The sequence below is a fragment of the Chelon labrosus genome (genome assembly GCF_963514085.1).
Source record: "Chelon labrosus genome assembly, chromosome: 3".
NCBI classification, from domain to species: domain Eukaryota; kingdom Metazoa; phylum Chordata; class Actinopteri; order Mugiliformes; family Mugilidae; genus Chelon; species Chelon labrosus.
The window spans coordinates 19,386,373-19,399,343 of NC_140339.1; the positions used below are offsets into that span (position 1 = coordinate 19,386,373).

Genomic DNA, 12,971 nt, shown 5'->3' on the forward strand with positions numbered 1-12,971 from the left:
TTTATACCTGTGGGCTGGTGTGTCGGCTAAAACGCAAGTGAGCTGTGTGGAGTTTCACTCTGTACGTCACGCTATGATGATTGCAAGTAAGTGGCTCATGCTGGAATTGAAGCTAATAAATGTTGATCAACAGTTACTTTTACTGAAATCTCCGCAATGCAGAAAATAGAGACATCTGAGTAGATGGTTCAAAGGAGACAAGGGGAGGGTGAATTTTCTGTGCTTGTCCGGCCGCTGAGGAACGTAAACAAGGAAATGCATTTGTGAGCCAGGTGTTGCGTTTGGCGTCACCACCGACATTTTCTGGCGAGGTGCACAACAGGCTGCAGCGTACGGTCTGGAGTGACGTGCAACTATAAATCTGACTTGAAAATAATATCAAAAGCTAACTGAAGTAAGCAAAACCACAATATACAAGTACAAGAAAAATAAATCACTCTTCAAACTGTGCCGAGTTGTTTTTTAGTTTTTTTGACACATGCAAAGATTAGACATGACAAGTTCAAGGCAGAGGAACGATAACCTCTAATAGTCAGGAAGAAAGTAATGTTTGGTGGAGTGTTTCTATTTGTTTTGTTGTTTTTGGCAGTCAAGTCTTTTGAGTTTGAGTTCCAAACCAGTGTTCATAAGATGAAGGATAATATTGTCTGAATAGTCACCTAGAAAAACCACAGTGCCACCCCTCTATGAGGCCAAGCTGTTCACAGAGAAACAAATCTAACCCTGTACGACCGCATGTGACTCACTCACACATTGCAACAGGGGCTGGACGTGTTTAAAAAAAGAATAAACAAAAGAAATTATATATCACAAGGAACTCGCCACGCAACACCGGCTTCACTCACCCATCCCTGTTTTCGTCTTCATCTGCGTTGGAGAGCAGCTGCGAGCCAGCCAGAGAGAGGTCCAGAGCGGCGAGAGGCAGATCTCTGTAGCCAAAACTCACCAGCTGCACTGGAGGAGCCAGGCACTGGTTCTCATCCTCCACCGGCTGGGAGATGATCTCCAAATCTGACAGACCTGCCTGCTCCACTTCCCTACTTCCATGCCAACACCAGCAGTACATACATGGAGAAAGAAAACAGAAAGACATTCATTACTTCATACAAATTCTCAGATGTGTATTGAAACATCATATGTCATATCATCATATTTTTTTTTTTTTCTTTAACATTTTAGGTAAATATTCATTAGTTCAGACGTCAAAAATGGCGCATCAATTATCAAGAATCTAAGTATCCCAAAAATATATAGTATATATAATTATTCAACCCAGTAACTACACTAAGAACGCGCTCTTATTTACGGTGTTGATCTCGGGGAGTTAACGTGGGGTCAGACACACACAAACACCCATTCATCACCAGGAAACTACTAAAGTCTCAATCCCCCCAGTGGAGCAGAGGAATAGCAGGCACTGTGCCTTGCTCAAATGGACAGAGTATAGTATTTGTTGCTGCGACTGTCCAGAAATCTTCCAGTCAGTTTAATCATTTGAGCCTTTAAAACGTAATTCTCAGCATTGAACAGAACAACTCTCATTAATTCAATGAAAAGAGGCAGGACTGGGAATACTGACTGATGTGCATTTATTTTATTGTTTACACTGCAGATAGTGGTGTAATGAAACTTTATCGACGACTGATGTATACAACTATAAAGGTCTCTTTCTGTTCAAACTTTAGGTTACGGTTCCTGCCTGCTTTGATTAGTGCTTCTACAACTTTTAATCTGATCATTTTCAGCCCTCAGATGCATACTTCACTGAGAAACTATAGTCAGTAAAATCACCTGAGCAGTGTTTATGGCTGGAGAACGAACGCATTCTGATATAACAGTCCTGCACTTAATCTTAGCTTCATGGAGGTTCATGGTATTCATTATTTAGAATAACTGATTTTCATCTCAGAGGCTTTAGTGCTATTGGATTGTATTGAGTTGACAGAAACATGTTTGCGTTTCATTCAATCCAGTCAAACAGCACCACAAATTACATCCTCCACAGTGATCACACAGTTGAATAACCACATTTCTTACACAGTTCCAACATGAACTGAACATTATAACAGTCGTGAAGGGGTGCACTGGCAGTAGTCATAGTACATTTGTTTTCTCAATTTTCTCTTTGTGTTCATACTCATCATATTACCGTTTTGCACAACTTGCACTGCACACTGCTGCACTACTTGCATAACATACTGTCCCTATGTATTTATTCACATACGTACTATGTTCATACTTCTGACTGCATGTATAATAGTACATATATTGTTTTTCATAAATTACTCAGAAAGCTATCCAGACAACTAACATAAGATAGTCTTTCAGAAAATTGTAAATGTTCTATATAATCTGTTGTGATCCTTGTTTTATGGGGTGAAAATATGGAAATATTAAACAAAAATAATATAAATAGATAGTATATGAACAGTAATGCCTAAAGTTTCAAAGATATAATACTGCTGCTGAAAAATATCCATCTGATTTGAGGAAATGAGTCAAAGTAAGGGAATCAAAACAGGATTTCTGAAGAACAGTAGTATTATAAGGACTATAAAATGCTGAAATATTTTTCTATGAAATAATTGTTTCATGGAAGAAAAAAAGAAAAAAATACACCAGTCGGGTTAGATGAATAAATAGTTACAGTAAAGGACAGGTAAAGAGATTCTCATGTTCTTATAATGTGATGGTATTGGCTTTTCCTCACCATTTCGCTCTGATTAGGTCTCTAAGAGGGCTTTGACCAGTTTGAGAGAGAACGCTTCCATCTTCCCTGGTGTTCACATCGGCCAAGATACACCCTCACCCAGCTAGAGTCTTAAATCGCAATATCTAATCACATCAAGGGTGCTCAGTTGTAGGCCAGCAGCATGTAGCCCAGCGTGCCCACGAGCCCCAGTTGTGTAAAAGCTGGGCCATCTCAGTAGAGCGTGGAGGTGGAAACAAATGCTGAGTGCAGCTGCAGACTGACTGTGTGTGCCCTGTGGTGTGTATTTTTAGACCAGAGCAGATGCTGGTGTATCATGTCTGCTGTGACGTCATTGCCTCTCCCTTTGTCAGCTGAGTGGATCCCCACTCTCCTTCAAACGTCAAAGGGAGTCAAAACTGGAAGCCGTGTGGGAGAAAAACGATGGATATCAGGGGTTATACAAGAAGGACAGGGGACAGTTGAAATCAGAGAGAGAGAGAGGTGCAAGGAAAAGTGACAAGATAGGAAAGAAGAGCACATGGGCTCAGGACGAGGACTGGAAGTGAGAAGAGCAGGTAACACATAAAAAGCAAGAGCGAAGACAGAAAAGAAGCCAGAGAGAAAAGGGTCAGGGAGGAGAGCGGAGGAAAGAAGGCTGACACGGCAAAGTGGGAAAGGAAATGTAGAGTCGACAAGATGATGAGAAAGAGGAAGCGGTAGTGGTTATGTGGAGAAAGAATAAGGGTATTCCCAGCAGTCACTGGCTACATCCAGATAAAAGATACGCTCTATCCCACTATGGTGATCTTTAAAAATTCTGTGGGACCAAGTGACCTAAAATTACAACAAAGAGAGACAAGCTATCTGACAGACGGGTGTACCTTTAGGAAAGATAAACAAACAAGACAGATAGGTATGCAGGCAGATAATGCTCACATAGCATGACCCCGCTGTCCACAACACAACCTTGGTTTACTAAAATATATACAATGATAATGTCAATGCCTAAAGACCTTTGATGCAATCTGGAGTGACCTGTTAGAGGGCATTCCAATCACTGTGAAAGAGTGCAGTGTGCGTGTGTGTGCGTGTGTGTGGGTGGGTGTGTGACTTCATCCTAATCATGATGAAGTCACCAAAGCCACCAAAGGTGATCTGATGTCGACTCTGACTCACTGTGACCTTAACAGTGGGTAACAAGGAACCAGTCGAATTCCCATCGGAAGTACATTTAAAAGATTAGTGAACATAAAACATGTGCCTGTCTGAAGCACCAAACAGCACCTAACTGAACCATAAACATATATTTGAAAGACTAAACAACAGAAAACAGACCCTAACACCATGGCCTGACGTGCATCTCCCCAGACATGTAACTACGCGTCATAGTAATTCACACTGCAAGAGCTGTGATTGGTCCACTTAGTAGTTGCGTGTTTCCGCTTTAGTATTTCCGGCTGCTTCCCCGTCTCTGCAATTTTTTAGAATTGAATTGATTTCGGATCAATAAAGATGGAATACATCGAGGAAAGGTTAACTGAAGATTTTTTTTGTGTGACTCATCTTCGGCGAAATTTCAGAGAAAGCTTCAGTTGCCATCGTTGAATGTGAAGTAGGAAGTAAGACACAAAAAAAGGGTGGCGTTTTTACAGAGCGAGCCAGACTGACAAGCACACAAGTATAAATGGCTCACACCAGCGTAGGCTATGTGCATAGGTTACGCCACCTATGTCCCGCAGCGGCATAAACCGTGCTTTTGTCTTGCACTATTCTTCACTGAAGTGCATGATGTTTGTCATAACTGCACATTAATACCACTTACACTTTAAACTGCTGCCAGGAAAATGTTCAATTTGCATTCTTTCTTGCTAATGTGTACACACTACACCAATCCAAATGACACACTTTGCTATAGTTATATGTTGAACAGCTAAAAGGGTTCCAAAAGCATCCCACTGTCATAGACTATATGAACAATAACGAGCATGAGAACGAGCAGTAAAGCAGAGTAACCTCAACCCATTGATCTATGCAAGAGAGCAACTGGAAAGTATGTAAGGTGAACATCATCAGCCCACACAACAACCCACTGAAGGAGTTACGGCTGTTGTAAACAAATGGTATCCTCGAACAGGTACAATAATGAGGAAACCTATCAGCTCACGGATTGCAAAAAGTACTACGTGCACAAACTACGTATTCCATGGAAAGGGACATAATATGTTAGGATCAAAAGTTGGATTTTACGTCGCCCAGCAATGCTTGTTTGCCGGATTTAAGGAAGGGAACAATCACAGGGATTGAGAAGGAGCAGGCTACAGCAGCTAGAAGCTCCTGGAGCCTCATGAGGAAAGGCAAGTTATGGATGTAACTATCGTTCTATGGGTTCTGTTAACCTGCCAGGCATGAGGAATTAAATAGAACGACAAAGCATCCAAGAAAATATTCTGATGCTCCAGATAGAGAGAAAATTCGGCTTTTGTTGAAAGCTTTACAGTCTAAAGATAAAGCAATCAATGGTGAGGAGAAACATAGATTACCAATGGTGTGGCTTTTCACGATCAGAGAACACTTAAAGACGGCAGACTGTGGGCATCGTACACACCATTTAACGTTAGGGTTAGGGTGAATACTCTCAGGTGGAAATAAATGTTCCAGATTGTAGCTTTAAGGCAAAAATCATATTTATTTTGTTAACTATATTTTCATGCGTTATGGGAGAATGTATCCATGGGCCATGTTTCAAATTTCAAATTTGCTGCATTGCTTTAAATGCAGGTGGTCCGCTCCACAACTAACAAACCACTAATAAACACGAGATAAAGGCTCAAAAAGTGGTTCAACAAAAAATAAGTTACTACCAACAGTTAAGTACAAAATAACTGCCAGAAATAACCACAGACTTATCATTATACTGATTTCAAGGTGTAAGTGTCTTTAAATCCAATAAAGGAGGTCAGAGAGGTCTATTGTTTCTTCATGTATAGCATAAAACTTCATAGTTTTTTTTTTGTTTTTCAATAATAATAATAATAAAAAAACAACCTCTTTGCTTCCAAGAAGTGTTATTGCAGTCTAGTCTCAAGGGCTGCAGCCCTCATCCCAATTTGACGGGATTATTTCCCTTGGCAAGACGGCCTTCCATTTCTTTGATGATACATACTCTATATAGTCCAAAAGACAGTCACTAGAGGCTGTGATGGTGTTGACTCCTGTACAGTAATGTAATATGTATTGTATGAGCAAAGCCAATGGATATTGCATTATTTTATTTTATGCCGAATATAAGGAGGCAGCATTTTCAGAAATTCTCATGATTATAGTACATACATGCATACAAATAAAACGAACTGAATGAGAGCATAGCTGAGAAGTTCCAAGTATGGACACCCCACATTTCCAAACCTCGGACCCGGTCGTGAATAATCTAAAGCTTGAAACAAGCCAGCAGGGCCTTGCCTGAGGATATTAGGATATTGGTTTATAGGGAAAGGAGAACATCTGGGATTTTCCACAAAGATATCTCTATTATTGATTTCAATCTGCAACTAGTGCTGCACTAAAAAAATAATCAACCAACCAAGGAGATACCATGTGTTAGCATGTGTCCCATGACAGTAAACCTATGTCAGGACGGTCCCGTACATCGTTGCACTGTGGTAGCTGTCAGTGTGCAAATTCCTGTACACTTCTTTTACTTGGAAAATAATTGATTCCCACTCCGAGCCTGTGGACGTACAGTCTTACGGCGCACGGTGCGCACCTGACAGATGTTGTTTTCTACACACTTCTACAACAAACAACATCTCATTCATACCACCGCTCATCCACGGCACAGCAGCAGGTTTGGCTCTCTTCCCAAACAATCAGGGCCGTACACATAACTACTCATGACAGACACAAGCTGTCCAGAGCCCGCTGGCCCCACAGCTTACAGTGATGTGCCTGGTGCTCTGCCTGGCTGACAGTCAAGATATCAGGAAAAAGGTGCTGACCCAGGCCGTGGATTTGCACGATGTTCAGCAAGTTTCTTATCTACAGTGATGTGGAAAGTCACGCATTTTGAGAGGTTTGTGATATTTCATTCAGAGTTCCTTTTTCGCTACTCCATTCCACATGATGATAGTTAAAACTTGACTGAGAAAGTTAATCTATAACAGTATATATCTCAATTTTATTATTAATGTTGCATAGAAGTCCAAAGATCAATCTGAAACGAGGGCAACTGGACTTTTCTCAAAGATGTTTCGTCACTCATCAGAGTAGCTTCTTCATTCATTCATCTTCTGTACCCGCTCATTCCTGTCAAGGGTCGCGGGGGTCTGCTGGAGCTTATCCCAGCTGTCCAGAGTAGCTTCTTAACTTATAAAAGACTGGTGGGGAGTTGGGGTTTAAAAAGGAATATCTGTGGTTGCTGCCCAAATTTACATGACTGGGGTCCGTTAAAGACCAGATAGTTACCGGTAGCTGGAGGAATCTGTTTTGATCACGTTTTCCTTCCCCAATGAATGTTACTCTAACGACCCACGACCCAGACTCCAGTGCTTTAGGTGTGAACGGGGGTTAAACTTCATGTGGACAGATGTCACAGGACTTTTAGAGGTGAAGAAGCTACTTGGATGAGTGGTGAAACATCTTCAAGAAACCCTACAAACCCACTTGCCCCTTTTTCAAGGTGTCTTTTGGATATATACCATCACCTGGACGACTGAGAACCTTCACAGACATGTTGCATAGAACTGTGAAAAACAGACTGATTAACTAAATGGATTGTATTGTAAATCATATCCCTTGACAATAAAATTAAACGACGTACAGCAACTTCCTTCTTCGTCCTTGTTTCTATCCGAGTGCAAATACAAATGCATTTTTGAGGTCTTTAATACAAATGCTGACCTTTCTGGATTCCCCGTGATGTTCTTATCTAACAGAATGTGGCAATTGCAAAATTTTACGGAGAGACTAACAAGAATGCAATTGCGGAAGAGCACCCACAGGAAAGAAGTGATATTCAGGGGAGCAGTTTTCCCTGAAGGTGGTAGATAAAATTAAATGGAGGACTGTAGTGTTGTGGGCCAGGTAGGAAAGGTCATTATGTGACAAAAGTTGCTCAAGGGTTTTCACTGACTAAGACAGAAGGTCATGTAAGTAACTGGGGGGCTAGTGGCTCTGAAGAATGTTCCTCCTCAGACAAGTGGAAGCGTCGCACCGATGACCCTCCTGACCCCACGCAATAAGACGGACTCGCGAGCAGCCATGGGACAAGGAAAGGGAATAATTTGGATCTGTTTGCTCATAAGCAAATGTTAGCATGTTAATACACTGAACTAAGACGCTATGTCACTGTCAGTATAATAACATGCAGATACGGGGCTTTAGCTCGAAGCAAATAAACTCTCCTTTGTTTCTGTTGTGTTTCCCTCAAACAACTGGTTCAATACATACACGCCAGGGGACTGTCAAGTGGTCTGGGGGCTGTGGGGCCCATATTTCTAATAAAATGGCTTTAAAAATTCATCCTATGGACACCCAAGAAGGAAAGACAGTTTGAACCTCCTGGTTTTATATCATATTTAAACTTTAAGTGGACACCATTCATAACTCATACATTCCAAGTAAACTCTGAATTATAACAATAAGGTCAGGTCTGCTTTGAATAAGATCTACTACATTACATCACATTAGCAGTGATACGGTGTACATGAGGCGTTAGATGTGGTGTGTGTATCAGGTAGCACACAGTGTAGCGCAGATGAAAATGTTGCCGTGAAATGGGGATGTGAGGAAATATAAAATAGAAATCCTGACATGGTCCGCCTTAGTGTGTTGATACATAGTGTAAACAAATGCATCCATCAAGAAAATGAAACATAAAAACTGTTACGCTGCCTGTCGCCTCCCAACGGAAGCTTTACGAATGCACTTTCCGGGGGGGAGTAGATATTTACATCCCGGGCGCATTTTATCCAGAAACACATTCAACTCTGTCCAAGGCCCCGGTGGACTACAAGATCAACACGCACATGTTAGACTGGGGTGTTTGAACACGGCGCCTGAGGACCTAGAACACACCCAAACCTGGCCAGAAGATAAAGCAGATGTTCACTGCTCCCACCAGCTGCCATGGAGAACTTTGAAGAAGCTCGACATCATTGTGCATCAGTGTTACAGGCTCATCGTTGCACAGGAGTCCTGAACAGCCAAGTGCAAACTGTTCCACAACGTCTATCCTGTAGACGCAGTGCTTGTGTCAGTTTGAAGGAGAAATGTATTTATCTGATGTGTATTTGCGACAACGCAGCGAGCTAAAGACATCTCCTTTGTGCTCATAAGAAGGTAAAGGTCAAAGATAAGGGGGAATTTTAACTTAATTGAATTTATTGGCACCCAGCGCCTCCCGTCCTTTCAAGACTGCAACCGTGCCAGCAAAACTTGGTGTTTAACATAACGCAGACGTTGTGCCGCCTGTCACTTCCACACAATTCACTAACTGCTCCAAGTAATTTCCTAGAAAGCCGACTACAACTTCCAGAGAAAAACTTGCATAACGTCATGCCGGTGGATATTAATGAAGTCTGCCAGGCACAGTAGCTCATTAATAATATTACAGATTAACCTAGGATGAATTGGCAGACCGCACAATGGACCGTTCTGGCCGTGGTGTGACCAGTCTCTTATCTGACCTTAACAGATACAAACAGTAGAAGACACAGGAGACACAGAGACCCTTGCGGGGCAGGACTAAGACAGCAGATGTCTTCTTTATAATGGAGAGGTCCGTGGACCTTTTTACACTGTGTCAGTGTCCAATAATAGATTATTTTAATTTCTGCAGACACTTAAGGGAAAACCGGTCTGGACGGACTTGGACAGAGAAAATAAAGATTTCTGTAGACTCCTAAAACTGTCTTCACTGACTGTCTTGTTTCTGCATAAGAGACACTATAGGATAATGGTTGCATATAGATTTCTATGCAGGACAAATGTGTAGCAACAACTCAGTAAAATTTGACCATTTAATTTAGTAAAGAATGAGTGAATAGCGTAAATTATAATATTATTTCCAGGAACAATTTACAGGAGCAGGACTTTTCCCACCAATTAGTGTGAAAATGGAATAATTATGTTGATATATATTATGTTAGCAGCAGGAATATAATCTAGGTTTTTGTTTGTAAAAAGCAAAAAAGTTAAAACAGGCAAGGGACCTTCTGCTCCAGCACTAGGATGAAGTTGTTAAATTTATTGCAACAGACATTAAGCAAAGACCATAACAGACATCATTTATTGTAACGTGTGTTGTAAATAGTGTGCCATTAACTCAACACTGACACGTATTTACAAGAGTGATCGGGACGTTGAAGGACTCATTAGGGACGCTTTAAAATTAAATATGGCCTGAGTTATGTTTCAGCAAACTAAGTGGCACTTTCCACAAAATGATTTTGACCTGCAAGATCTGCAGAGAAGTCTGCATGTTTGACTACGTGTTTGAAAAGAGTCAGTCGGGCAGAGTAGCCGGCCACTGATAGAGAGCATCTCTCACAGAAGGCAGAAAGACACCATGTGCTCATCACCCGCTAAACAAAAGAGGCACAACTATCCAGCCTCTCACTAGCAAAAAAACAAAAAACAGTGTAAACAGTGACATGGCGAGAAAAAAATAAAGGGGGCCTCCTAGCGCAGACGAATCATCATAATCTTAAAGGGAAAAACCAAACTATCACGCAGTTTACTGTGTGCAGTTTGGTTATGAAATTGTACACTTTAGCTCAGATTTGTAAACAGGGGGAAGTAGCAAACCTCAGAAATGATTAGGGGAGAAGACAAAGAGCTGCGGTGAACATCAAGCAGTGGTCTTTCTGTACTCCACCACATTTAACAGAAATATTACAACGATCCCGCTGTTAATTTCCAGCTATGTCTAACTGTACCGTTACTTAAAACTGCATAATGCCTCCACCACTGAAAATAAGAGGTGAATTTGACACCAATACATTTTTTAAACTGAAAACCAAACGGAATGAATCTACATAAAACAAAAGTTAGGTTTTCTTTACCCCAACTTGTACAGATGATGTACAGTATATAAACCCAGTGCCACCTCAAAAGCAAGGTGATGAACGATGGCTTTAAAAAGGAAAAACTCTTTCACAGTTGGCTGGATCATCTCACTTTCCTTCTGAAGTGAGAATATTCGGTTCTAATGAATCTCAGTGACATGGTCATCAGTCTTTAATGCCGAAACTTTCTCTCGGGTGTACCGCCTGAATCGAGTGTGCACCGTAGTCATCATTTTTAGGATGCCTCTCTCCTTAAACACAGCGTGATGTGGCATTGCTATTGAGAGCAGCTGAGCTGAGCTCTGTATGGGACCACGAGCAGAACTGGTTTTCTCAGAAAAGCACAAATGGAGCAATGATTTAAGGCGATTCATCTAGGTCAAAAGAATAAATGCAGCTAGTTAAGATAAGACAAATTACAGCATCATACCGCAGCAGCAGAATTGTGAGTTGACAAAGAATAATGATTTTCCACGGTTCTCCCATACCTCTTACTTTGTCTTCACGCGCACTCACAAACCTACACACAGGCCACAGCATGTTCCCTCAGTAATGCATCAGCTGTTCTCGGCACACAGATTGGAGAACGAAGATTAAAAAGGCAAAGCTTGGAGAAAACCGGAGGTGGGGATGGTCCGTTGGAAAGGGAAAAATGTGTTGGTTTGTAATCGATATTGGTGGACGCTGTTCCACAGAAGGCATTAACAAAGTGATCCGTGTTTGCGGCTGCAGAATAAACGCTCTGTAGTCAGCAGTGCGCAGGTGGGCTCACATGAATCTGCATCCCGGCATGTGCTTGTGCATTCAGAGTGACGAGGGTCAGAGACACCTCAACGGAGGCAGTGTCTGCGTGAACAAAGGTCATTATTGTCGAAAGCGGAGACGCGGAAACGGCGAAAGAGCGAAAGAGAGGGGCACGCTGGGAAAATAAGCGCAATAAGAAGAGGAAGAGGAGGGAATTTTTTTAAGTAATCAGAAACAGTGTTGCTCGTGCATGACTCTGCTGACATATTTCTGGCATTTGATGACACATTTCCATTTGTCACTCTTTGACTGTTTGTTTCATGTGTGAGGAAGCAAACACAAACAGACAGCGAGGCAGACAAGGAGATCAGCGGCAAACATAGTGTGTACACTGTACTTACTCAGCATTAGCCATGGTGATGGAGAGAGGAGAGATGTGGTGGTAGTAGTCACGAGGTTTCCACACACTCCTGCCTGTTTTAGTGCTGCAGTTCACCTTCCCACCTGAGAGATGCTGCTTTCATGTCGAACCTGGGAAGAACACAGCCTTTAATGCAAGAGGACAACTTGGGAGTGCATTATTGCAGTGGCACGTAAACCAGACTGCTACAACTAATGCAACCCCACACAAAAGCCTTGCATTAAATTCTTCGTATAATGTTCAGGCCGGTGCTGATCCAACTGTAGGATGATGTCTGAGGCAAATTCTTTTTGATTTTAGCTCTGAGCTTTGGATCAGTTAGGACACAAATCTGACATGAGGGTTGTTTGATATCTTTTAAACATGTGCTATCTAAACAGAGCTCCTTAATACCAGCCACAACCTTGCATCTGCATTATTTTGAGAAGTTGAAGAACACGCTAAATACTCCAAGTAGTCACCCAAAAAATGAAATAACTTTTGAGTACGTTCCTAAAGCATCCATCTGCTCTCCAAACTGCATGGAGTTTGGGTGCGTGTCAGACTTCCCACGCTCCCACCATCAGAGTAATAATAGCACCGGTGATGAAAGCTGATTTGCTTGCTGGTGTCAAGAGAAACTGGAAGGAATTGCGCGCACAACTACTGAGAGCCCCTCGCTGTACATAAATGAATTATTAATCTGGAGCAAAGGACCTACCTGTGCGAGATTTACATTGTTGACGGGTAATTGAGCCTCCCGCTGCCCCCTCGCTGATAGTAATGTCTCCCTCGGTGGTGATCAGAGTAAGTGAAGCAGCAGCAGGCTCGCAGTGTGTGTAGGCTGCAGCTATCCTTAGCACTTTTGCATTGGACGAGCACCACTGCTGCTGCTGCTGCTGCTGCTGCTTCCGCTGCTCCCACTTGCGCTGCTCGGATTTCAGTGCAAAACCAAAAGAGGGGCTGAAGCTCAAACGCAAGAAGCATCGTCACACGGCAAGATCATATTAGCTTTTAAGATGTAATCGGAGCGATCACGCAACGGCCCTTTTTTTTTTTTTTTTTAAAAAGT

General features: G+C 42.0%; 1 protein-coding gene across 1 annotated transcript in view; it reads right to left on the reverse strand.

Annotated features, from left to right (window-relative positions):
- The window catches only part of LOC311486136 (transmembrane protein 266-like), a gene marked incomplete at both ends in the record, with an annotated part of 30,977 nt that extends 29,911 nt beyond the window's left edge, over window positions 1-1,066 (reverse strand). Inside the window, one exon of the mRNA XM_084541898.1 lies at window positions 846-1,066. Within this exon, the coding sequence (XP_084398024.1) occupies window positions 846-1,066 (221 nt within the window). The remainder of the gene's footprint in view (window positions 1-845) is intronic.
- Window positions 1,067-12,971: the final 11,905 nt, after the last annotated feature.